The 26,790-nt window shown below is 50.8% G+C and overlaps 2 protein-coding genes across 2 annotated transcripts in view; both read right to left on the bottom strand.

Moving 5' to 3' along the window:
- Positions 1 to 8,982, bottom strand: part of LOC137418602 (E3 ubiquitin/ISG15 ligase TRIM25-like) — a 32,350-nt gene extending 23,368 nt beyond the window's left edge. Inside the window, exons 1-2 of the mRNA XM_078767125.1 lie at positions 8,845 to 8,982; positions 5,167 to 5,832 (exon numbers count right to left, since the gene is read on the bottom strand). Coding sequence (XP_078623251.1) covers positions 5,167 to 5,832; positions 8,845 to 8,982 — 804 coding nt within the window. The remainder of the gene's footprint in view (positions 1 to 5,166; positions 5,833 to 8,844) is intronic.
- LOC144889679 (E3 ubiquitin/ISG15 ligase TRIM25-like) overlaps positions 1 to 26,790 on the bottom strand; it is an 875,104-nt gene that overhangs the window by 420,096 nt on the left and 428,218 nt on the right. The gene's annotated exons all lie outside the window — the stretch shown is intronic.

Here is a 26,790-nt window from a genome sequence, read left to right as displayed (position 1 = left end):
ACTGGAACCTTTCCAGCGGACACATTTAATGCTCCGGATATGCGGTTTAACCACAGGACAGGCTTATCTGAGATTCTAGCAACAGGCCCTGATGCGTTGTACCAAATTTGGTCCATAATCGTTGAGGTAGTTGTGGAGATGTTTTCGTGAAAATGATGGATTTGGGAGGGGCCCATGGCCCCCTTTCCAGGTGAGATTTCCCATAAGAAGCACAACCTATGGTTAGGGCATGGTCCCGATGCCTCATGGCAAGTTTGGTCCGGATCTGTCTCATTGTTTCTGAAAAGATGATTTTTAAATAAAATACCAATATTTAAGGCAGAACCTCTTTACTGTAGCGGCTACCGCTGGGTTTTCACAATCGCCTTGCACCTACCAAGGACGCGGAGCGATCACCATGCCGGGCTCGTCCAGGACGCCCGGGCAGGCCTGCGCTCAACTTGCCAGGCCTCGGCCGGGACGCCCGGGCATGCCCGGGCACGCCGGCCACGCCCGCTCTCGACTTGCCAGGCCACGTCCGGTACGCCCGGCCACGCCCCCTCTCGCCGTTCCCGGGCAAACGCTCCGGGATAATGTGTGTATATATATTGCTGCCCGATAAACGGGCTTTTCAGAGTACCTGAGCTGTTTTGTTTGAATAAAGCAACTCGGACGAATTCCAGCTTTTTGTCGCGTCCATTCTTCCGATCGACGTGGGAGCACGGCTCCTTCATTGGTGACCTACCGACATGGACACGGCAGTTGCCCTTAAACTGCCTACCTTCTGGGAGGCTCACGCGGTGGTTTGGTTCGCCCGGGCGGACTCCCTGTTCGCCCTGCGAGGCATCACGGCCGACGACACCCGCTTCCACCATGTGGTAGCAGCGCTCGGTTCAGCCACCGCGGCCCGTGCCCTGAGCCTCCTCGAGAGCCTGCCAGCCGCTGACAAATACAGCGCGATTAAAAAGCTCCTCCTCGACGCTTTTGCACTCCCATCGGCGGAACGCGCATGGCGCCTGCTCGACCTGCCCGAGCTCGGCGACACGCGCCCGTCCGAGCGAATGGACTACATGCTTTCGCTGCTCGGCGAGCACTCTCCGGCATTCCTGTTCCGAGAGCTGTTCCTCCGTCAGCTGCCTAGCCCGGTATGCCTCGCCCTGGCAAGTACGACGATCATGGATCCCCGTGCCCTCGCCAGGGAAGCCGACAAGATCTCCGCGGCAGGCCAACACATTGCAGCAGCGACCTGGAGCCCACCGCCATCCGACGCAATGCCCATGTACCCGGCAGGGTCGACGACTGAACTGCCGACGCAATCGGCGACCGCTACGCAGAGCCGACCACCTCCAGGACGACGACCGGGGCCTCCACCTGACCAAGCGTGGTGTTACTATCATGCCAGGTTCGGACAGAAGACGCAGACATGCCGACCCCCGTGCACCTTCGGCAGGCCGGGAAACGGCCGGGCTGGCGTTCATTACCAGCCATGAGCGCCGGCCACAAGGGCAACTTACTGTTCATCACGGACAAAGTGTCCGGACGGCGCTTCCTGTGCGACACCGGCGCCAAACTGAGCGTCATACCCGCCTCTGACCAGGACAGGCAGTCCGTGGTTTGCGGCCCCTCCTTGGTTGCGGCCAACGGATCGGCCATCCGCACCTTCGGCCCGCGCAACGTCACCCTCTGCTTCCGCGGCCAATGCTTTACTTGGACGTTTGTAACCGCAAACGTGCCCATGGCTCTGCTAGGCACCGACTTCCTCTGCGCACACGGACTGCTGGTGGACGTCCAACGGTGTCGCCTAATCAACACCGAAACCTTCAGCTCCCTGGTATGCACATTGAGCAGCTCCGCTCCGACCGAGCTGGCATGCACCCTCCCGGCGGCGAACGAGTTTGCTCGCCTGCTCACGGAGTTCCCGGTCCTCACGCGGCCGACGTTTTCGGCCATCGCAGTACGACATGGGATCGAGCACCACATACCAAGCACAGGCCCGCCGGTCTACGCCAGAGCCCGCCGCCTTGACCCAGCCAAGCTCGCCGGGGCCAAAGCCGAGTCCGACGCTTTAGAACCCCTCAGCACCGTGCGGCGCTCCGATAGCGCGTGGGCTTCGCCACTACACATCGTCCCAAAGCCAGGGAGCGGCTGGCGCCCATGTGGCGACTACCGCCATCTTAACGACGCTACCACCCCCGACAGGTATCCGATCCCGCACATCCAAGACTTCTCCGCCCGTCTGGCGGGACGGGTCATTTTTTAAAAAATCGACCTCATATGGGGATATCACCAGGTACCTGTCAGGGTGGCCGACGTCCATAAAACGGCCGTCATCACGCCGTTCGGCTTATTTGAATTCCTACGGATGCCTTTTGGTCTCAAGAACGCGGCTCAGGCATTCCAGCGCTTGATGGACGGCGTGCTGCGTGACCTGCCGTTCCTCTTCGTTTACCTGGACGACATCCTCGTCACCAGCACGTCCCGGGCCGAGCACCTCCTCCACCTCCGAACAATGTTTGGGCGCCTCAGCGAGCATGGCCTCATCGTCAACCCGGCCAAATGCCACTTCGGCACGACGGCCGTTGATTTCTTGGGCCACCACATCACCAAGAATGGGGCCGTGCCGCTGCCAACCAAGGTCGAGGCCATCACCACGTTTCCGCGTCCCCGCTCCATAAAGGCCCTGCAGGAATTCCTGGGAATGGTGAATTTCTATCACCGCTTCGTGCCCCGCGCTGCTCAACTCATGCGGCCCCTCTACGAAGCCCTCCGGGGCAAGCCGGCCAAGCACGACATCGTCTGGTCCGCAGCAATGGACACGGCCTTCCAAAGCTCAAAGCGGGCCCTCGCCGACGCAACACTGCACGCTCACCGGTGCTCAACGCTCCCATCGCCCTCACCACGGATGCCTCCGACTACGCGGTGGGCGCCGTACATGAGCAATGGGTGAACGGGGTTTGGCAGCCACTCGCTTTTTTCAGCCGGCAGCTCCGGCCGAACGAGCTCAAATACAGTTCGCTTGACCGTGAGCTCCTCGGTCTACACCTGGCCGTTCGCCATTTCCGCCACCTCCTGGAGGGCCGACCCTTCACGGTGTTCGTCGACCACAAGCCGTTGGTTTACGCAATGGCCAAGGTCATGGAGCCGTGGTCGGCCCGCCAACAGTGCCCCCTCTCCACCGTGTCGGAGTTTACCACGGACATCCGGCACGTCGCCGGCAAAAACAACGCCGTGGCCGACTGTCTTTCTCGGGCCAGCGTGAACGCGGTCCACCTCGGCGTGGACTTCGCGCTTATGGCGGCGGACCAAACCACCGACACCACGGTGCAAGCCCTCCGGGCGGCGGACATGGGCCTCCGCCTGGCCGACATCCCCTTTGCGGACACTGTCCTGCTCTGCGACGTCTCCCAAGGCCAGCCTCGCCCCATCGTGCCCGTTACCTGGCAACGCCGCATCTTCGCCTCCCTCCACGGCCTTTCCAACCCGGGCCGGAAAGCTTCCCAGAAGCTGGTGTCGGCGCGATTCGTCTGGCACGGCCTTCGACGGGACGTCTGCGATTGGACCAGCACCTGCACAGCCTGCCAACAGGCCAAGGTCCACCTACACACCCAGGCCCCGCTGGCACCTTTCACCGTGCCCGAACGATGTTTCGACCACGTCAACGTGGATCTGGTGGGCCCCCTCCCCCCGTCACGGGGGTTCACACACCTGCTCACCATGGTGGACAGGACCACCAGGTGGCCGGAGGCCGTTCCCCTCATCTCCACCACCACCGCTGACGTGGCGCAGGCTTTCATCGCCACCTGGGTCGCCCGCTTCAGCGCACATCTCGTCAGACCGCGGGCCACAGTTCACCTCCGAGCTGTGGGGCGCGGTCGCCCGCAACCTGGGGGTCAAGCTCCACCATACTACGGCCTACCACCCCCAAGCCAACGGGTTGTGCGAGCGATTCTACCGCTCCATGAAGGCCGCGCTCATGGCCTGCCTTCAGGACGGCGGTTGGGCCGACTGGCTGCCTTGGGTCCTTTTGGGCCTCCGCACGGCCCCCAAGGAGGACCTCCGGGCATCCACCGCCGGGCTTGTCTACGGCCAGGCGCTACGCGTCCCGGGCGAGTTCGTGCCCGACGCTACCAGTCCCTGGTCCGCAGCTCGCCAGCGCTCGGACCTCCAGGAGGCCGCCCGACGGTTTGCCCCCGTGCCAACATCCCACAACGGTGACCCCCAGTCCTACGTCCCCCCAGCATTTCGCACAGCGGAGTATGTTTTTGTGCATCATGACGCACATCGGGGGCCACTCCGGCGGCCATACGATGGGCCCTTCCGGGTCCTGCGACGGGACGACAAGTCGTTCATCATCGACATCAGCGGCAGGTCGGACTGGATTGCGGTGGACCGCCTCAAGCCGGCGCACGTGGACATCGACCAACCACCACGGTTGGCACTTCCGCCGCGGCGAGGCCGCCCCCCATCCACGGTGCCCCCCACTCGACCGCCCACCACCACACCGGACCCCCCCCCCCCACGACCCGCCAGGGGTCGCTTCGGCCGGGTCATCAGGACCCCCCTCAAATTGACCCTGCCAGTGCAAGTCCATTCTGGGGGGACGTGTGTAGTGGCTACCGCTGGGTTTTCACAATCGCCTTGCACCTACCAAGGACGCGGTGCGATCACCATGCCGGGCTCGTCCAGGACGCCCGGGCATGCCCGCCCTCGACTTGCCAGGCCGTGGCCAGGACGCCTGGCCACGCCCCCTCTCGCCGTTCCCGGGTAAACGCTCCGGGATAATGTGTGTATATATATTGCTGCCCGATAAACGGGCTTTTCAGAGTACCTGAGCTGTTTTGTTTGAATAAAGCAACTCGGACGAATTCCAGCTTTTTGTCGCGTCCATTCTTCCGATCGACGTGGGAGCACGGCTCCTTCATTACCTCCTTTAAAGGGGGCACTCATACAGATGGTGAGCACAATGGGTGGGACCTTGCTGGCCTGATAAATCGTTACACATTCGATCCATAATTGGTCGGGTAGTTTGTGAGGAGATATTTTCGTCAAATGTTGATAGATGTACATATATACACACGGACGGACGGCTGGGCACCTGGACACATTCTATGAGCTTATTTCATGGAAATAACCAAAATAGTATCGATATAACACATACAATAACTATTTTTTCACTGATTTACTCACCTTCAGTTCAGCATGAGCAATCTCCAAAGCAACAACGTAGTGGTCCCGATGTTGTCCACCTGTGCACGTGACGCACATCAAGCTCCCATCATCCTTACAATAGAGTTGGATTGGCTTTCCGTGCTCAATGCATCTTAGATCCTCAATCTTCACTCCCGGATCCACCAGTTTGTGCCCTCTCTGTTGATGAGACTTCAGGTGTTTCGCACAGCAGATGATCTCACAAGGTACGCACCTCTTGGCTGCCTCTCCATTACAAAGCTCACAGTAACTCTCACTGCCCCCTGATTTCATTCCTTCCTTAACATTCACATCACCATGTTCTGTATCTCGGACCTCCAATCCAAACTTTCCCTTTTTCAACTTCACATTTTCTATCAAGTTGGCAATGATCATATTCTTCATGAGCTTTGGTTTTTGTGGAAAAACCTCACGGCAATTTGGACAAACATAACCTGCATCTGCTTCCCTGTTCTCCCAGGATGTCTCCAGGCACAACCGACAAAACGAGTGGCCGCATGGCAAAAAAATGGGCTCCTTGTAGAGTTCAAAGCACACTGGGCATGTGAGTTCATTCAAAATAACTCCAATATCAGAATAAGAAGAAGAAGAAGAAGCCATTTCCTTGGGGTGAGAGAAGAGTGTGGAGCAGGGTTGAATTGAAACCTGCAAATGGAGATTGAAAATTATAAATATTTGTCATGGAAGAGCAAGTATATATATACATGTAAATAATTAATGTAGCATGCTGAAATTACAACGCTCTCATTCCAATATGGAATGTGTTGACAAATTTCTCCTGTCACCGCCAATCTTCCCCAGAGAGTCTTATTTATTGAACTGCATTATTTATTGCAAATAATTTTTCGGATGTAATCGATAACTTTGTATCTGTTGTAATCCCGTGTGTTGTGTTGAATGGGTGAATCCATAATTTGATGGGATTTTCCTTGCGTATTCACATAAAGAACATTCCCCGAGTATTAACGTTCGGAATAATCATTCAGGGTATTAAATGAAATGACAAACTGGATAAGAAGATCATCAGAAGGTGCACTCGATCATCACAAACAGGTAACACAACAGAGTGCCAGGTGTCTCATGACAATGTACTAGTGTCGACAAATACATAAACAGAGATTATAATAAGATTTCATAAGTGAAACATCTGCTCCATCACTCAATGGGAGTTTTCGTAAAACGAAGTTCGAAAGGTTCACCTGGTATCATCACTGATCACTTCCGGTTCCAGTCTCTGAGCTGTGGATGTGCGATTTTCACCTCTACCAACTTCCTCAAAGATAAGTTTCCCGGTCGTTTTTGTTGTTTGTTTTGGTGTATAACTAGTTTAACTAGCATAACTAGTATAACTAGACCCACTCCTCCCTCCGGGTCTGCAAAACAGGTGTTCACCACCATCTCTTATCTTCCCCCATCCAAAACCTTGATCTTTTCTACCCCCGTTAACCTACATCAAACCCACCTCCTTCAAATTCCGTGGTTTTTTACCTAAAATCCCTTGTAGTGTCCATCTTGTTTATCCCATGTACGTTTACCGGATTTGAACCATTAACCGATTGAAACGTTTACCGGATTCGAACCTTTAGCTTATTCAAATGTTTACCGGATTCGAACCTTCAGCTTATTCAAAGGTTTACCGAAACCGAACCTTTAACTGATTCAAACGTTTACCGGATTCGAACCTTTAACCGATTCAAACGTTTACCGGATTCGAACCTTGAATTGATTCGAATCTTCACCCGATTCGAACCTTTAACCGATTCAAACCTTTACCGGATTCGAACCTTTAACCGATTCAAACCTTTACCGGATTCGAACCTTTAACCGATTCCAACGTTTACCGGATTCGAACCTTTAACCGATTCAAACCTTTTCAGGATTCGAACCTTTAACCGATTCAAACCTTTACAGGATTCGAACCTTTAACCGATTCAAACCTTTACCGGATTCGAACCTTTAACCGATTCAAACGTTTACCGGATTCGAACCTTTAACCGATTCAAACGTTTACCGGATTCGAACCTTTCATTGATTCGAATCTTCACCCGATTCGAACCTTTAACCGATTCAAACCTTTACCGGATTCGAACCTTTAACAGATTCACACCTTTAACCGATTCAAACGTTTACCGGATTCGAACCTTGAATCGATTCGAATCTTCACCCGATTCGAACCTTTAACCGATTCAAACGTTTACCGGATTCGAACCTTTAATTGATTCGAATCTTCACTCGATTTGAACCTTTAACCGATTCAAACCTTTTCAGGATTCGAACCTTTAACCGATTCAAACCTTTACAGGATTCGAACCTTTAACCGATTCAAACCTTTACCGGATTCGAACCTTTAACCGATTCAAACGTTTACCGGATTCGAACCTTTAACCGATTCAAACGTTTACCGGATTCGAACCTTTCATTGATTCGAATCTTCACCCGATTCGAACCTTTAACCGATTCAAACCTTTACCGGATTCGAACCTTTAACAGATTCACACCTTTAACCGATTCAAACGTTTACCGGATTCGAACCTTGAATCGATTCGAATCTTCACCCGATTCGAACCTTTAACCGATTCAAACGTTTACCGGATTCGAACCTTTAATTGATTCGAATCTTCACTCGATTTGAACCTTTAACCGATTCAAACCTTTAACAGATTCAAACGTTTATTGGATTCGAACCGTTAACCGATTCAAACGTTTACGGATTCGAACCTTTACCCCGTTCAAACGTGTACGGTATTCGAACCTTTAACCGATTCAAACGTTTACCGGATTCGAACCTTTAACCGATTCAAACGTTTACAGGAATTCGAACCTTTAGCTTATTCAAAGGTTTACCGAAATCGAACCTTTAACCGATTCAAACGTTTACCGGATTCGAACCTTTAGCTTATTCAAATGTTTACCGGATTCGAACCTTTAGCTTATTCAAAGGTTTACCGAAACCGAACCTTTAGCTTATTCAAATGTTTACCGGATTCGAACCTTTAGCTTATTCAAACGTTTACCGGATTCGAACCTTCAGCTTATTCAAAGGTTTACCGAAACCGAACCTTTAACCGATTCAAACGTTTACCGGATTCGAACCTTTAACCGATTCAAACGTTTACTGGATTCGAACCTTTAACCGATTCAAACGTTTACCGGATTCGAACCTTTAACCGATTCAAACGTTTACCGGATTCGAACCTTTAACCTCGCACCCAGCCCTCCCTCTCTCTTCCACAAATCTCCCGATATTCCTGTTTTCCACTGTGATTGTACTTCCCCCTCACCCCCTCTCGCTCCCTTTATTTTATGTTCCATATGTTAGCTCTTACATGAGCCTCGACGTGGTATAAAATAAAACCGTCCGTGTCCCACACCCAGCGTCTCCACCATGTTTCGTCCGTGTCCGTCCACAACTCTTTCAGATATCTTGTTCACAAATAGATAAACAGACATGAAAACAAAACCTCCATCGACCTGGAACTCTGTGGTTCCTCTGAGGCCCTAAAACTGACGTCATCCTGCCGAACCACACGGATCTTCCCGATCGCACTCTCCACACACTCCTTCATTACCAGAGTGAAACAAACACGATCATTGTACAACATTTCTCATTAATAACTTGATAACTCCTTAACCCGGGTACGAGTACGGACATGTTACCTCTCCTGCTGATGAAGATTTTGAATCGCGTAAAAACTTCCGCGAACTGAGGTCATAAGGGGTGGAGCCTCGTTCAGTGACGTCATGAACAACGTGATGACGCAGCCTCGTAGCATGAACGTGTGAACTCCCGCACATTCGAGTCTCCCAGCAGGTCACGTGATTAATTTAATAACACAAGCTGGATTTTTCATCTTGTTTTTCACCTGAAGTTTATTTTCTTGTGAATGAATAACCGAATGAGGGAACATTCCGCGGGAGTTTAAACCCTTTCATGTGATGATAACGTTTATATTAAACCCGTTATCTCTGATTATCCCGTTTAATAAACAAACTCGTTCTCATCTCGTTATCATTTATCAAAACAAACATCATTCCCGAATCCCGATCCACGGATTTCTCTGATCGATGTTCGAGGGGGAGGAGAAGGCGGAGGAGAGGGGAGGAGGCGGAGGGGAGGAGGGAAGGAGGGCAGGAGGGGAGGAGGGAAGGAGGGAAGGAGGGCAGGAGGGGAGGAGGGAAGGAGGGCAGGAGGGGAGGCGGGGAGGAGGAAAGGAGGGCAGGGGGGGAGGAGGGAAGGAGGGCAGGAGGGGAGGAGGGAAGGAGGGCAGGAGGGGAGGAGGAAAGGAGGGCAGGAGGGGAGGAGGGAAGGAGGGCAGGAGGGGAGGAGTAGGAGGAAGATGTGGGAGGGGGAGGAGAAGGATGTGGGAGGGGGAGGAGAAGGATGTGGGAGGGGGAGGAGAAGGATGTGGGAGGGGGAGGAGAAGGATGTGGGAGGGGGAGGAGAAGGATGTGGGAGGGGGAGGAGGAGGATGTGGGAGGGGGAGGAGGAGGATGTGGGAGGAGGAGGAGGATGTGGGAGGAGGAGGAGGAGGAGGATGTGGGAGGAGGAGGAGGATGTGGGAGGAGGAGGAGGATGTGGGAGGAGGAGGAGGAGGATGTGGGAGGAGGAGGAGGAGGAGGATGTGGGAGTGGGAGGAGGCGGAGGATGTGGGAGTGGGAGGAGGCGGAGGAGGCTGCGGGAGGGGGAGGAGGAGGATGTGGGAGGAGCGGAGGAGGATGTGGGAGGGGGAGGAAGAGGATGTGGGAGGGGGAGGAAGAGGATGTGGGAGGGGGAGGAAGAGGCTGTGGGAGGGGGAGGAAGAGGATGTGGGAGCTGGAGGAAGAGGATGTGGGAGGATGTGGGAGGGGGAGGAAGAGGATGTGGGAGGGGGAGGAAGAGGATGTGGGAGGGGGAGGAAGAGGATGTGGGAGGGGGAGGAAGAGGATGTGGGAGGGGGAGGAAGAGGATGTGGGAGGGGGAGGAAGAGGATGTGGGAGGGGGAGGAGGAGGATGTGGGAGGGGGAGGAAGAAGATGTGGGATGTGGGAGGGGAGGAAGAGGATGTGGGAGGGGAGGAGGAGGATGTGGGAGGGGAGGAGGAGGATGTGGGAGGAGAAGGATGTGGGAGGGGGAGGAAGAGGATGTGGGAGGGGGAGGAGGAGGATGTGGGAGGGGGAGGAAGAAGATGTGGGATGTGGGAGGGGAGGAAGAGGATGTGGGAGGGGAGGAAGAGGATGTGGGAGGGGAGGAGGAGGATGTGGGAGGAGAAGGATGTGGGGAGGGGGAGGAGGAGGATGTCGGAGGGGGAGGAGGAGGATGTGGGAGGGGGAGGAAGAGGATGTGGGAGGAGATGGGATGTGGGAGGGGGAGGAGGAGGATGTGGGAGGGGGAGGAGGAGGATGTGTGGGGGAGGAAGAGGATGTGGGAGTGGGAGGAAGAGGATGTGGGAGGGGGAGGAGGAGGATGTGGGAGGGGGAGGAAGAGGATGTGGGAGGGGGAGGAAGAGGATGTGGGAGGGGGAGGAAGAGGATGTGGGAGGGGGAGGAGGAGGGATGTGGGGAGGGGGAGGAAGAAGATGTGGGATGTGGAGGGGAGGAAGAGGATGTGGGAGGGGAGGAGGAGGATGTGGGAGGAGAAGGATGTGGGAGGGGGAGGAGGAGGATGTCGGAGGGGGAGGAGGAGGATGTGGGAGGGGGAGGAAGAGGATGTGGGAGGAGTTGGATGTGGGAGGGGGAGGAGGAGGATGTGGGAGGGGGAGGAGGAGGATGTGTGGGGGAGGAAGAGGATGTGGGAGTGGGAGGAAGAGGATGTGGGAGGGGGAGGAGGAGGATGTGGGAGGGGGGAGAAGAGGATGTGGGATGTGGGAGGGGGAGGAAGAGGATGTGGGAGGGGGAGGAGGAGGATGTGGGAGGGGGGTGGAGAAGGATGTGGGAGGGGGAGGAGGAGGATGTGGGAGGAGCGGATGGATGTGGGAGGGGGAGGATGGGGGAGGAAGAGGATGTGGGAGGGGGAGGAAGAGGATGTGGGAGGGGGAGGAGAGGATGTGGGAGGGGGAGGAAGAGGATGTGGGAGGGGGAGGAGGAGGATGTGGGAGGGGGAGGAGGAGGATGTGGGATGTGGGAGGGGGAGGAAGAGGATGTGGGAGGGGGAGGAAGAGGATGTGGGAGGGGGAGGGGAGGATGTAGGGAGGGGGAGGGGGAGGGGGAGGATGTGGGAGGGGGAGGGGGAGGGGGAGGATGTGGGAGGGGGAGGGGGAGGATGTGGGAGGGGGAGGGGGAGGATGTGGGAGGGGGAGGATGAGGATGTGGGAGGGGGAGGAGGAGGATGTGGGAGGGGGAGGAGGAGGATGTGGGAGGGGGAGGAGGAGGATGTGGGAGGGGGAGGAGGAGGATGTGTGAGGGGGAGGAGGAGGATGTGTGAGGGGGAGGAGGAGGATGTGGGAGGAGGAGGATGTGGGAGGGGGAGGAGGAGGATGTAGGAAGGGGAGGAGGATGATGTGGGAGGGGGAGGAGGAGGATGTGGGAGGGGGAGGAGGAGGCTGTGGGAGGGGGAGGAGGAGGATGTGGGAGGGGGAGGAGGAGGATGTGGGGGGGGAGGAGGAGGATGTGGGAGGGGCGGAGGAGGATGTGGGAGGGGCGGAGGAGGATGTGGGAGTGGCGGAGGAGGAGGTGGGGGGAAGAGGAGGAGGAGGTGGGAGGAAGACGAAGAAGAGGAGGCGGTGGAGGAAAGAGGAGGAAGACATGGGAGGGGAGGAGGGATACGTGGGAGGGGGAGGCAGGGACGTGGGAGGGGGAGGAGGGGGACGTGGGAGGGGAGGAGGGGGGAGGGGGGAGGAGGGGGACGTGGGAGGGGGAGGAGGGGGACGTGGGAGGGGGAGGAGGGGGACGTGGGAGGGGGAGGAGGGGGACGTGGGAGGGGGAGGAGGAGTGTGGGGGGAAGAGGAGGAGGCAGTGGGAGGAAGACGAGGAGGAGGAGGAGGCGGGGGCGAAAGGAGGCGGAGGAGGAAGGGAGGAGGAGGCGGCGGAGGGGGACGACCGCACCAGGCGCACAGTGGATGGGGCCTCAAATTACACCCTCAAAAAACCGTTTTCATGCTCCTGAAGGAGCTGCGCTCCAACGCGAGTCGAAAGAATTGACGCGACCAAAGACGGAATTCGTCCGAGTTGCTTTATTGAAACAAAACAGCTCAAGTATTCTCACAAGCCCGTTTATCGGGCAGCAATATATATACACATTTATGCCGGGGCGTTTGCCCGGGAAAACCGAGACCGGGCATGCCCGGGTGTCAAGGGCGAGTCCTGGAAAGGCGAGTCTGGACATGCCGGGGCGTCCTGGACGCGGCCTGGCAAGTCGAGGCTGGGCATGCCCGAGCGCTCTGGGCGAGCCCTGGAAAGGCGAGAGCGGGCATGCCCGGACGCTCTGGGCGAGCCCTGGAAAGGCGAGTCTGGACATGCCCGGGCGTCCTGGACGCGGCCTGGCAATTCGAGGCTGGGCGTGCCCGGGCGCTCTGGGTGAGCCCTGGAAAGGCGAGAGCGGGCATGCCCGGGAAAGACAAGACCGGGCCTGCCCGGGAGGTTCGGGCGTGCCCGGGAACATCGAGTCAGGGCATGCCCAGGAGAGGCGCGTCTGGGCCCGTCCGGACGAGCCCGGCATGGCGATCGCGCCCTGGCCGCGTCCTGGCAGGTGCAAGGAGATTGTGTACATTCCGCGGGAACCACTACACACGCCCCTCCAGAATCGACCTGCACCGGCAGGGTCAATTTAAGGGGGGTCCGGATGACCCGGCCGAAGCGACCCCTGGAGGGTCGTGGGGGGGGGGGGTCCGATCCGGTGGTTGGTGGTCGAGCGGGGGGAACTGTGGACGGGGGGCGGCCTCGCCGCGGAGGAAGGGCCAACCGTGGTGGTCGGTCGACGTCCACGTGCACCGGTTTCAGGCGGTCCACAGAGATCCGGTCCGACCGGCCGCCGACGTCTATGACGAAGGACTTGTCGCCCCGTCGCAGGACCCGGAAGGGCCCGTCGTACGGCGGCTGGAGTGGCCCCCGGTGCGCGTCATGATGCACAAAGACGTACTCCGCTGTGCGAAGCGCCGGGGGGATGCAGGACTGGGGGCCACCGTGGCGGGACGTTGGCACGGGGGCAAATCATCGGGCGGCCTCCTGGAGGTCTGAGCGCTGGTGTGCGGCAGACCAGGGACTGGTAGCGTCGGGCACGAACTCGCCCGGGACGCAGAGCGGCTGGCCGTAGACGAGCTCGGTGGCGGACGCCCGGAGGTCCTCCTTGGGGGCCGTGCGGAGGCCCAAAAGGACCCACGGCAGCCGGTCGGTCCAACCATCGTCCTGAAGGCCGACCATGAGTGCGGCCTTCATGGAGCGGTGAAACCGCTCGCACAACCCGTTGGCTTGGGGGTGGTAGGCTGTGGTGCGGTGCAGCGTGACTCCCAACGAGCGGGCGACCGCGCCCCAAAGTTCGGACGTGAACTGTGGGCCGCGGTCGGACGAGATGTCCTCCGGTGCGCCGAAGCGCGCGACCCAGTTGGCGATGAACGCCTGCGCCACGTCGGCGGTGGTGGTGGAGGTGAGGGGCACGGCCTCCGGTCACCTGGTGGTCCTGTCCACCATGGTGAGCAGGTGGGTGAACCCCTGCGATGGGGGCAGGGGACCCACCAGGTCCACGTGGACGTGGTCGAAACGCCGTGCAGTCACGGTGAAAGGTGCTAGCGGGGCCTGGGTGTGGCGGTGGTCCTTGGCCTGCTGGCAGGCCGTGCAGGCATTGGCCCAGTCGCGGACGTTCCGTCGAAGGCCGTGCCAGACGAAACGCGCCGACACCAGCTTCTGAGAAGCTTTCCGGCCCGGGTGAGAAAGGCCGTGGATGGAGGCGAAGATGCGGCGCTGCCAGGAAACGGGCATGATGGGGCGAGGCTGGCCCTGGGAGACGTCGCAGAGCAGGACAGTGCCCGCGAAGGGGATGTCAGCCAGGCGGAGGCCCGTGTCCGCCGCCCGGAGGGCCTGCACCGAGGTGTCAGTGGTCTGGTCGGCCGCCAAGAGCGCGAAGTCCACGCCGAGGTGGACCACGGCTCCATGACTTTGGCCATTGCGTAGACCAACGGCTTGTGGTCGATGAAAGCCGTGAACAGGCAGCCCTCCAGGATGTGTCGGAAATGGCGAACGGCCAGGAATAGACCGAGCAGCTCGCGGTCGAACGTGCTGTATATTAACTCGTTCGGCCGGAGCTGCCGGCTGAAAAAAGCGAGTGGCTGCCAAACCCCGGCCACCCATTGTTCATGGACGGCGCCCACTGCGTAGTTGGAGGCGTCCGTAGTGAGGGTGATGGGCGCATTGAGCACCGGGTGAGCCAGCAGCGTTGCGTCGGCGAGGGCCCGTTTTGCGCTCACGAAGGCCGCGTCCATGGCGGCAGACCAAACGATGACATGCTTGGCCGGCTTGCCCCGGAGGGCCACGTAAAGCGGCCGCATGAGCTGAGCAGCGTGGGGCACGAATCGGTGATAAAAATTCACCATGCCGAGGAACTCTTGTAGGGCCTTGATGGAACGGGGACGCGGGAACGTGGTGATGGCCTCGACCTTGGTCGGCAGCGGCACGGCCCCGGTCTTGGTGATGCGGTGGCCCAAAAAGCCAACGGTCGTCGTGCCGAAGTGGCATTTGGCCGGGTTGACAATTAAGCCGTGCTAGCTGAGGCGACCGAACAGTGTTCGGAGGTGGAGGAGGTGCTCGGCGCGGGACGTGCTGGCGACGAGGATGTCGTCCAGATAGACGAAAAGAAATGGCAGGTCGCGCAGCACGCCGTCCATTAAGCGCTGGAACGCCTGGGCCGCGTTCTTGAGGCCAAACGGCATCCTCAAAAATTTGAACAGGCCAAACGGCGTGATGACGGCCGTCTTCCGGACGTCGGCCGCCCGGACAGGTACCTGGTGGTATCCCTGTATCAGGTCAATTTTGGAAAATATGACCCATCCCGCCAAATGGGCGGAAAAGTCCTGGATGTGTGGGATCGGGTACCTGTCGGGGGTGGTAGCGTCGTTGAGGTGGCGGTAGTCGCCACATGGGCACCATCCGCCCCCCGGCTTTGGCACGATGTGCAGTGGTGAGGCCCACGCGCTATTGGAGCGCCGCACGATGCCGAGGTGCTCCAACGCATCGAACTCGGCCTTTGCCACGGCGAGCTTGGCTGGGTCGAGGCGGCGGGCCCTGGCATAGACCGGCGGGCCCGTAGTGGGTATGTGGTGCTTGATCCCATGCCGCACTGCGACGGCCGAAAACGTCGGCCGCGTGAGGGCCGGGAATTCCACGAGCAGGCGAGCGAACTCATTCGCCATCGGGAGGGCGCATGCCAGTTCAGTCGGCGCGGAGCTGCTCATCGTGCACGCCAGGGAGCTGAAGTTCTCAGCGTTGACAAGGCGACGACATTTGACGTCGACCAGCAGCCCGTGCGCGCAGAGGAAGTCGGCGCCCAGCAAAGCCATGGGGACGCAGGCGGTCACAAAGGTCCACTGAAAGCGCTGGCTGCCGAAGCAGAGGGTGACGTCGCGTGGGCCGAAAGTGCGTATGGCCGAGCCATTAGCAGTGACCAAAGAGGGGCTGCAAACGGCGTCCCGCCTGTCCTGCTCGGAGGCGGGTATGATGCTCAGTTGGGCGCCAGTGTCACAAAGGAAACGCGAATTCGGGTTTGTCCCGAATAAAAAGCAAGTTGCCCGAGTGGCCGGCGCCCATGGCTGGGAATGAACGCCGGCCCGGCCGTTTCCCGACTTGCCAAAAGTGCACGGGGGTCGGCACATCCGAGCCTTGTGTCCGAACCTGGCATGGTAATAACACCACGCCTGGTCAGGTGGAGGCCCTGGCCGTCGTGTCGGAAGCGGTCGGCGCGGCGTGGCGGCCGCCAGTTGCACCGGCAGTTCGGCCTCCAACCGCGCAGGGTGCTCGGGCGTCGTGGGCGTCGCCTCGGATGGCGGCAGGCTCCAGGTAGCCGCGCCGATGTGTTGGCCCGCCGAGGAGATCTTATCGGCTTCCCTGGCGAGGGTGCGGGGATCGGTGATCGACGTGCCAGCCAGGGCGAGGCATACCGGGTGAGGCAGCTGGCGAAGGAACAGCTCGCGGAACAGAAAATCCGGAGAGTGCTCACCGAGCAATGAGAGCATATAGTCCATGCGCTCGGACGGGCGCGTGTCACCGAGCTCGGGCAGGTCGAGCAGGCGCCGTGCGCGTGCCACCGGTGAGAGGGCGAAAGCGTCGAGGAGGAGCGTCTTCAGCGCGCCATACATGTCGGCAGCCGGTGGGTGCTCGAGGAGGCTCAGGGCGCGGGCCGCGGTGGCGGAACCGAGCGCTGCCACGACGTGGTGGAAGCGGGTGTCGTCCGCGGTGATGCCTTGCAGGGCGAACTGGGAGTCCGCCTGGGCGAACCAAACAGCTGCGTGAGCCTCCCAGAAGGTAGGCAGTTTAAGAGTCACTGCCATGTCCATGTCGGTAGGTCACCAGTGAAGGAGCTGCGCTCCAACGTCTAAAGAATTGACGCGACCAAAGACGGAATTCGTCCGAGTTGCTTCATTGAAACAAAACAGCTCAGGTATTCTCACAAGCCCGTTTATCAGGCAGCAATATATATACACATTTATGCCGGGGCGTTTGCCCGGGAAAACCGAGACCGGGCATGCCCGGGTGTCAAGGGCGAGTCCTGGAAAGGCGAGTCTGGACATGCCCGGACGTCCTGGACGCGGCCTGGCAAGTCGAGGCTGGGCGTGCCCGAGCGCTCTGGGCGAGCCCTGGAAAGGCGAGAGCGGGCATGCCCGGACGCTCTGGGCGAGCCCTGGAAAGGCGAGTCTGGACATGCCCGGCGTCCTGGATGCGGCCTGGCAAGTCGAGGCTGGGCGTGCCCGGGCGCTCTGGGCGAGCCCTGGAAAGGCGAGAGCGGGCATGCCCGGGAAAGACGAGACCGGGCGTGCCCGGGAGGTTCGGGCGTGCCCGGGAACAGCGAGTCCGGGCATGCCCAGGAGAGGCGCGTCTGGGCCCGTCCGGACGAGCCCGGCATGGCGATCGCGCCCTGGCCGCGTCCTGGCAGGTGCAAGGCGATTGTGTACATTCAGCGGGAACCGCTACACTCCATTTGTTTGTATTGTTTTTAAATTGTAAAACAACGAACTCATGAGATCAGGAAAAGCAACTTTCAGAAACACGTTTTACAGTTTAAACTCCGTGCTTCGTGTAAATGTGTCAGGTCGACGGTTACAAACTCCTTTACATCCAGATTCACTTTTTTCCGAATTCCTATTTCCATCACCTTGCACAGATGTCCGTGAAGTTAACACCATTTACCCTTTACCCGTTATCAATTACCCTTTACCCTTTACCCGTTACCCTTTACCCTTTACCCTTTACCTCTTACCATTTACCCTTTACCCGTTACCCTTTACCCGTTACACTTTACCCTTTACCCCTTACCCGTTACCCTTTACCCTTTACCCTTTACTCTTTACCCCTTACCATTTACCCTTTACCTGTTACCCTTTACCCTTTACCCCTTACCCTTTACCCTTTACCCTTTACCCTTTACCCCTTACCCTTTACCCCTTACCCTTTACCCTTTACCCTTTACCCCCTACCCTTTACCCTCTACCCTTTACCCTCTACCCTTTACCCTCTACCCTCTACCCTTTACCCTTTACCCCCTACCCTTTACCCTCTACCCTTTACCCTTTACCAGATTCAAAGTTAGGTTTGTACCATTACAAATATGGGGGGTGTTGTGGATTTCTTTGTGCAAAAGGCAGCTGCGAATGTGTAAATAGGGTAAATTATGGACGATGGTAATCCGATAATGGTTCGAATCGTGTAATTGATTGAATCGGGTAAACGTTTGTAGCAGTTAAAGGTTCGAATCCGGTAAACGTTTGAATCGGTCAATGGTTCGAATCCGGTGAACGTTTGAATCAGTTAATGGTTCGAATCCGGTAAACATTTGAATTTGTTAATGGTTTGAATCCGGTAAACGTTTGAATCAGTTAAAGATTCAAATCCGGAAAACGTTGGAATTGGTTAATGGTTCGAATCCAGTGAACATTTGAATTGGTTAATGGTTCGAATCCGGTAAACGTTTGAATTGGTCGATGGTTCGAATCCGGTAAACATTTGAATTGGTTAAAGGTTCGAATCTGGTAAACGTTTGAATCAGTTAAAGGTTCGAATCCGGCAAACATTTCAATCGGTTAAAGGTTCGATTCTGGTGAACGTTTGAATCAGTTGAAGGTTTGAATCCTGTAAACATTTGAATCAGTTAAAGGTTCGATTCTGGTAAACGTTTGAATCAGTTAAAGGTTCGATTCTGGTAAACCTTATGAATCAGTTAAAGGTTCGAATCTGGTAAACGTTTGAATCAGTTAAAGGTTCGAATCCGGTAAACGTTTGAATTGGTTAATGGTTCGAATCCGGTAAACATTTGAATTGGTTAATGGTTCGAATCCGGTAAACGTTTGAATCAGTTATAGGTTCGAATCCGTTAAACATTTGAATCAGTTAATGGTTCGAATCCGGTAAACATTTGAAACAGTTAATGGTTCGAATCCGGTAAACGTTTGAATCAGTTAAAGATTCAAATCCGGTAAACGTTTGAATTGGTTAATGGTTCGAATCCGGTAAACATTTGAATTGGTTAAAGATTCAAATCCGGTAAACGTTTGAATTGGTTAATGGTTCGAATCCGGTAAACATTTGAATTGGTTAATGGTTCGAATCCGGTAAACATTTCAATTGGTTAATGGTTCGAATCCGGTAAACATTTGAATTGGTTAATGGTTCGAATCCGGTAAACATTTCAATTGGTTAATGGTTCGAATCCGGTAAACGCTTGAATCAGTTAATGGTTCGAATCCGGTAAACGTTTGAATTGGTCAATGGTTCGAATCCGGTAAACGTTTGAATTGGTTAATGGTTCGAATCCGGTACACATTTGAATTGGTTAAAGGTTCGAATCCGGTAAACGTTTGAATCAGTTAAAGCTTCGAATCTGGTAAACGTTTGAATCAGTTAATGGTTCGAATCCGGTAAACGTTTGAATCAGTTAAAGATTCAAATCCGGTAAACGTTTGAATTGGTTAATGGTTCGAATCCGGTAAACATTTGAATTGGTTAATGGTTTGAATCCGGTAAACGTTTGAATTGGTTAAAGATTCAAATCCGGTAAACGTTTGAATAGGTTAATGGTTCGAATCCGGTAAACATTTGAATTGGCTAATGGTTCGAATCCGGTAAACATTTGAATCAGTTAAAGGTTCGATTCTGGTAAACGTTTGAATCAGTTAAAGGTTCGAATCTGGTAAACGTTTGAATGAGTTAAAGGTTCGAATCCCGTAAACGTTTGAATCAGTTAAAGGTTCGATTCTGGTAAACGTTTGAATCAGTTAAAGGTTCGAATCTGGTAAACGTTTGAATCAGTTAAAGGTTCGAATCCGGTAATCATTTGAATTGGTTAACAGTTCGAATCCGGTAAACATTTGAATTGGTTAATGGTTCGAATCCGGTAAACGTTTGAATCCGTTAAAGGTTCGAATCCGGTAAACATTTGAAATCGTTAATGGTTCGAATCCGGTAAACGTTTGAATCAGTTGAAGGTTCGAATCCGGTAAACGTTTGAATCAGTTAAAGGTTCGAATCCGGTAAACATTTGAATCAGTTAAAGGTTCGAATCCGTTAAACATTTGAATCAGTTAATGGATCGAATCCGATAAACATTTGAATTGGTTCATGGTTCGAATCCGGTAAACATTTGAATTGGTTAATGGTTCGAATCCGGGAAACGTTTGAATCCGTTAAAGGTTCGAATCCGGTAAACATTTGAAATCGTTAATGGTTCGAATCCGGTAAACGTTTGAATCAGTTAAAGGTTCGATTCTGGTAAACGTTTGAATCGGTTAATGGTTCGAATCCGGTAAACGTTTGAATCAGTTAAAGGTTCGATTCTGGTGAACGTTTGAATCAGTTGAAGGTTTGAATCCTGTAAACATTTGAATCAGTTAAAGGTTCGATTCTGGTAAACGTTTGAATCAGTTAAAGGTTCGATTCTGGTAAACCTTATGAATCAGTTAAAGGTTCGAATCTGGTAAACGTTTGAATCAATTAAAGGTTCGAATCCGGTAAACGTTTGAATTGGTTAATGGTTCGAATCCGGTAAACATTTGAATTGGTTAATGGTTCGAATCCGGTAAACATTTGAATTGGTTAATGGTTCGAATCCGGTAAACGTATGAATCCGTTAAAGGTTCGAATCCGGTAAACATTTGAAATCGTTAATGGTTCGAAACCGGTAAACGTTTGAATCAGTTATAGGTTCGAATCCGTTAAACATTTGAATCAGTTAATGGTTCGAATCCGTTAAACATTTGAAACAGTTAATGGTTCGAATCCGGTAAACGTTTGAATCAGTTAAAGATTCAAATCCGGTAAACGTTTGAATTGGTTAATGGTTCGAATCTGGTAAACATTTGAATTGGTTAATAGTTTGAATCCGGTAAACGTTTGAATCAGTTAAAGATTCAAATCCGGTAAACGTTTGAATTGGTTAATGGTTCGAATCCGGTAAACATTTGAATTGGTTAAAGATTCAAATCCGGTAAACGTTTGAATTGGTTAATGGTTCGAATCCGGTAAACATTTGAATTGGTTAATGGTTCGAATCCGGTAAACATTTCAATTGGTTAATGGTTCGAATCCGGTAAACATTTGAATTGGTTAATGGTTCGAATCCGGTAAACATTTCAATTGGTTAATGGTTCGAATCCGGTAAACGCTTGAATCAGTTAATGGTTCGAATCCAGTAAACGTTTGAATTGGTTAATGGTTCGAATCCGGGAAACGTTTGAATCCGTTAAAGGTTCGAATCCGGTAAACATTTGAATTGGTTAATGGTTCGAATCCGGTAAACATTTCAATTGGTTAATGGTTCGAATCCGGTAAACGTTTGAATTGGTCAATGGTTCGAATCCGGTAAACGTTTGAATCAGTTAAAGCTTCGAATCTGGTAAACGTTTGAATCAGTTAAAGGTTCGAATCCGGTAAACGTTTGAATCAGTTAAAGATTCAAATCCGGTAAACGTTTGAATTGGTTAATGGTTCGAATCCGGTAAACATTTGAATTGGTTAATGGTTTGAATCCGGTAAACGTTTGAATTGGTTAAAGATTCAAATCCGGTAAACGTTTGAATAGGTTAATGTTTCGAATCCGGTAAACATTTGAATTGGCTAATGGTTCGAATCCGGTAAACATTTCAATTGGTTAATGGTTCGAATCCGGTAAACGTTTGAATCAGTTAAAGGTTTGAATCCGGTAAACATTTGAATCAGTTAAAGGTTCGATTCTGGTAAACGTTTGAATCAGTTAAAGGTTCGATTCTGGTAAACGTTTGAATCAGTTAAAGGTTCGAATCTGGTAAACGTTTGAATGAGTTAAAGGTTCGAATCCCGTAAACGTTTGAATCAGTTAAAGGTTCGATTCTGGTAAACGTTTGAATCAGTTAAAGGTTCGAATCTGGTAAACGTTTGATTCAGTTAAAGGTTCGAATCCGGTAAACATTTGAATTGGTTAACAGTTCGAATCCGGTAAACATTTGAATTGGTTAATGGTTCGGATCCGGTAAACGTTTGAATCCGTTAAAGGATCGAATCCGGTAAACATTTGAAATCGTTAATGGTTCGAATCCGGTAAACGTTTGAATCAGTTGAAGGTTCGAATCCGGTAAACGTTTGAATCAGTTAAAAGTTCGAATCCGGTAAACATTTGAATCAGTTAATGGTTCGAATCCGGTAAACATTTGAATTGGTTCATGGTTCGAATCCGGTAAACATTTGAATTGGTTAATGGTTCGAATCCGGTAAACGTTTGAATCCGTTAAAGGTTCGAATCCGGTAAACATTTGAAATCGTTAATGGTTCGAATCCGGTAAACATTTGAATCAGTTAAAGGTTCGATTCTGGTAAACGTTTGAATCAGTTATAGGTTCGAATCCGGTAAACATTTGAATCAGTTAAAGGTTCGAATCCGTTAAACATTTGAATCAGTTAATGGTTCGAATCCGGTAAACATTTGAATCAGTTAAAGGTTCGAATCCGGTAATCGTTTGAATCAGTGAATGGTTCGAATCCGGTAAACGTTTGAATCAGTTAAAGATTCAAATCCGGTAAACGTTTGAATTGGTTAATGGTTCGAATCCGGTAAACATTTGAATTGGTTCATGGTTTGAATCCGGTAAACGTTTGAATCAGTTAAAGATTAAAATCCGGTAAACGTTTCAATTGGTTAATGGTTCGAATCCGGTAAACATTTGAATCGGTTAAAGATTCAAATCCGGTAAACGTTTCAATTGGTTAATGGTTCGAATCCGGTAAACATTTGAATTGGTTAATGGTTCGAATCCGGTAAACATTTGAATTGGTTAAAGATTAAAATCCGGTAAACATTTGAATTGGTTAAAGATTCAAATCCGGTAAACGTTTGAATTGGTTAATGGTTCGAATCCGGTAAACGTTTGAATCAGTTAAAGATTAAAATCCGGTAAACATTTGAATTGGTTAAAGATTAAAATCCGGTAAACATTTGAATTGGTTAAAGATTCAAATCCGGTAAACGTTTGAATTGGTTAATGGTTTGAATCCGGTAAACGTTTGAATCAGTTAAAGATTAAAATCCGGTAAACATTTGAATTGGTTAAAGATTCAAATCCGGTAAACGTTTGAATTGGTTAATGGTTCGAATCCGGTAAACATTTGAATTGGTTAATGGTTCGAATCCGGTAAACATTTCAATTGGTTAATGGTTCGAATCCGGTAAACGTTTGAATCAGTTAAAGATTCAAATCCGGTAAACGTTTGAATTGGTTAATGGTTCGAATCTGGTAAACATTTGAATTGGTTAAAGATTCAAATCCGGTAAACGTTTGAATTGGTTAATGGTTCGAATCCGGTAAACGTTTGAATCAGTTAATGGTTCGAATCCGGTAAACATTTGAATTGGTTCATGGTTTGAATGCGGTAAACGTTTGAATCAGTTAAAGATTAAAATCCGGTAAACGTTTGAATTGGTTAATGGTTCGAATCCGGTAAACGTTTGAGTTGGTTAATGGTTCGAATCCGGTAAACGTTTGAATTGGTTAATGGTTCGAATCCGGTAAACGTTTGAATCAGTTAAAGATTAAAATCCGGTAAACGTTTGAATTGGTTAATGGTTCGAATCCGGTAAACATTTGAATTGGTTAAAGATTCAAATCCGGTAAACGTTTGAATCAGTTATAGGTTCGAATCCGGTAAACATTTGAATCAGTTAAAGGTTCGAATCCGGTCAACATTTGAATCAGTTAAAGGTTCGAATCCGTTAAACATTTGAATCAGTTAATGGTTCGAATCCGGTAAACATTTGAATCAGTGAATTGTTCGAATCCGGTCAACATTTGAATCAGTTAAAGGTTCGAATCCGTTAAACATTTGAATCAGTTAATGGTTCGAATCCGGTAAACATTTGAATCAGTTAATGGTTCGAATCCGGTAAACATTTGAATCAGTTAAAGGTTCGAAACCGGTAAACATTTGAATCAGTTAAAGGTTCGAATCCGTTAAACATTTGAATCAGTTAAAGGATCGAATCCGGTAAACATTTGAATCAGTTAAAGGTTCGAATCCGTTAAACATTTGAATCAGTTAATGGTTCGAATCCGGTAAACATTTGAATCAGTTAATTGTTCGAATCCGGTCAACATTTGAATCAGTTAAAGGTTCGAATCTGGTAAACGTTTGAATCAGTTAAAGGTTCGAATCCGGTAAACATTTGAATCAGTTAAAGGTTCGAATCCGTTAAACATTTGAATCAGTTAATGGTTCGAATCCGGTAAACATTTGAATCAGTTAATTGTTCGAATCCGGTCAACATTTGAATCAGTTAAAGGTTCGAATCTGGTAAATGTTTGAATCAGTTGAAGGTTCGAATCCGGTAAACATTTGAATCAGTTAAAGGTTCGAATCCGGTAAACATTTGAATCAGTTAAAGGTTCGAATCCGTTAAACATTTGAATCAGTTAATGGTTCGAATCCGGTAAACATTTGAATCAGTTAATTGTTCGAATCCGGTCAACATTTGAATCAGTTAAAGGTTCGAATCCGTTAAACATTTGAATCAGTTAATGGTTCGAATCCGTTAAACATTTGAATCAGTTAATGGTTCGAATCCGGTAAACATTTGAATCAGTTAATGGTTCGAATCCGTTAAACATTTGAATCAGTTAATGGTTCGAATCCGGTAAACATTTGAATCAGTTAATGGTTCGAATCCGGTAAACATTTGAATCAGTTGAAGGTTCGAAACCGGTAAACATTTGAATCAGTTGAAGGTTCGAAACCGGTAAACATTTGAATCAGTTGAAGGTTCGAAACCGGTAAACATTTGAATCAGTTAAAGGTTCGAAACCGGTTAACGTTTGAATCAGTTAAAGGTTCGAAACCGGTAAACGTTTGAATCAGTTAAAGGTTCGAATCCGGTAAACGTTTGAATCAGTTCAAGGTTCGAACTCGTTAAACGTTGGAATCAGTTAAAGGTTCGAATCCGGTAAACGTTTGATTCAGTTAAAGGTTCGAATCCGTTAAACATTTGAATCAGTTAATGGTTCGAAACCGGTAAACATTTGAATCAGTTAATGGTTCGAATCCGGTAAACATTTGAATCAGTTAATGGTTCGAATCCAGTGAACATTTGAATTGGTTAATGGTTCGAATCCGGTAAACATTTCAATTGGTTAATGGTTCGAATCCGGTAAACGTTTGAATCAGTTAATGGTTCGAATCCGGTAAACGTTTGAATTGGTTAATGGTTCGAATCCGGTAAACGTTTGAATTGGTCGATGGTTCGAATCCGGTAAACATTTGAATTGGTTAATGGTTCGAATCCGGTAAACATTTGAATTGGTTAAAGGTTCGAATCTGGTAAACGTTTGAATCAGTTAAAGGTTCGAATCCGGCAAACATTTCAATCGGTTAAAGGTTCGATTCTGGTGAACGTTTGAATCAGTTGAAGGTTTGAATCCTGTAAACATTTGAATCAGTTAAAGGTTCGATTCTGGTAAACGTTTGAATCAGTTAAAGGTTCGATTCTGGTAAACCTTATGAATCAGTTAAAGGTTCGAATCTGGTAAACGTTTGAGTCAGTTAAAGGTTCGAATCCGGTAAACGTTTGAATTGGTTAATGGTTCGAATCCGGTAAACATTTGAATTGGTTAATGGTTCGAATCCGGTAAACGTTTGAATTGGTCGATGGTTCGAATCCGGTAAACATTTGAATTGGTTAATGGTTCGAATCCGGTAAACATTTGAATTGGTTAAAGGTTCGAATCTGGTAAACGTTTGAATCAGTTAAAGGTTCGAATCCGGCAAACATTTCAATCGGTTAAAGGTTCGATTCTGGTGAACGTTTGAATCAGTTGAAGGTTTGAATCCTGTAAACATTTGAATCAGTTAAAGGTTCGAATCTGGTAAACGTTTGAATCAGTTAAAGGTTCGAATCCGGTAAACGTTTGAATTGGTTAATGGTTCGAATCCGGTAAACATTTGAATTGGTTAATGGTTCGAATCCGGTAAACGTTTGAATCAGTTATAGGTTCGAATCCGTTAAACATTTGAATCAGTTAATGGTTCGAATCCGGTAAACATTTGAAACAGTTAATGGTTCGAATCCGGTAAACGTTTGAATCAGTTAAAGATTCAAATCCGGTAAACGTTTGAATTGGTTAATGGTTCGAATCCGGTAAACATTTGAATTGGGTAATAGTTTGAATCCGGTAAACGTTTGAATCAGTTAAAGATTCAAATCCGGTAAACGTTTGAATTGGTTAATGGTTCGAATCCGGTAAACATTTGAATTGGTTAAAGATTCAAATCCGGTAAACGTTTGAATTGGTTAATGGTTCGAATCCGGTAAACATTTGAATTGGTTAATGGTTCGAATCCGGTAAACATTTCAATTGGTTAATGGTTCGAATCCGGTAAACATTTGAATTGGTTAATGGTTCGAATCCGGTAAACATTTCAATTGGTTAATGGTTCGAATCCGGTAAACGCTTGAATCAGTTAATGGTTCGAATCCGGTAAACGTTTGAATTGGTCAATGGTTCGAATCCGGTAAACGTTTGAATTGGTTAATGGTTCGAATCCGGTAAACGTTTGAATCAGTTAAAGCTTCGAATCTGGTAAACGTTTGAATCAGTTAATGGTTCGAATCCGGTAAACGTTTGAATTGGTCAATGGTTCGAATCCGGTAAACGTTTGAATTGGTTAATGGTTCGAATCCGATAAACGTTTGAATCAGTTAAAGATTCAAATCCGGTAAACGTTTGAATTGGTTAATGGTTCGAATCCGGTAAACATTTGAATTGGTTAATGGTTTGAATCCGGTAAACGTTTGAATTGGTTAAAGATTCAAATCCGGTAAACGTTTGAATAGGTTAATGGTTCGAATCCGGTAAACATTTGAATTGGCTAATGGTTCGAATCCGGTAAACATTTGAATCAGTTAAAGGTTCGATTCTGGTAAACGTTTGAATCAGTTAAAGGTTCGAATCTGGTAAACGTTTGAATGAGTTAAAGG

Source organism: Myxine glutinosa, chromosome 1 (genome assembly GCF_964187855.1).
Source record: "Myxine glutinosa chromosome 1, kmMyxGlut1.1, whole genome shotgun sequence".
Taxonomy (NCBI): Eukaryota; Metazoa; Chordata; class Myxini; order Myxiniformes; family Myxinidae; genus Myxine; species Myxine glutinosa.
This window is presented reverse-complemented; position numbering and strand designations above follow the sequence as displayed.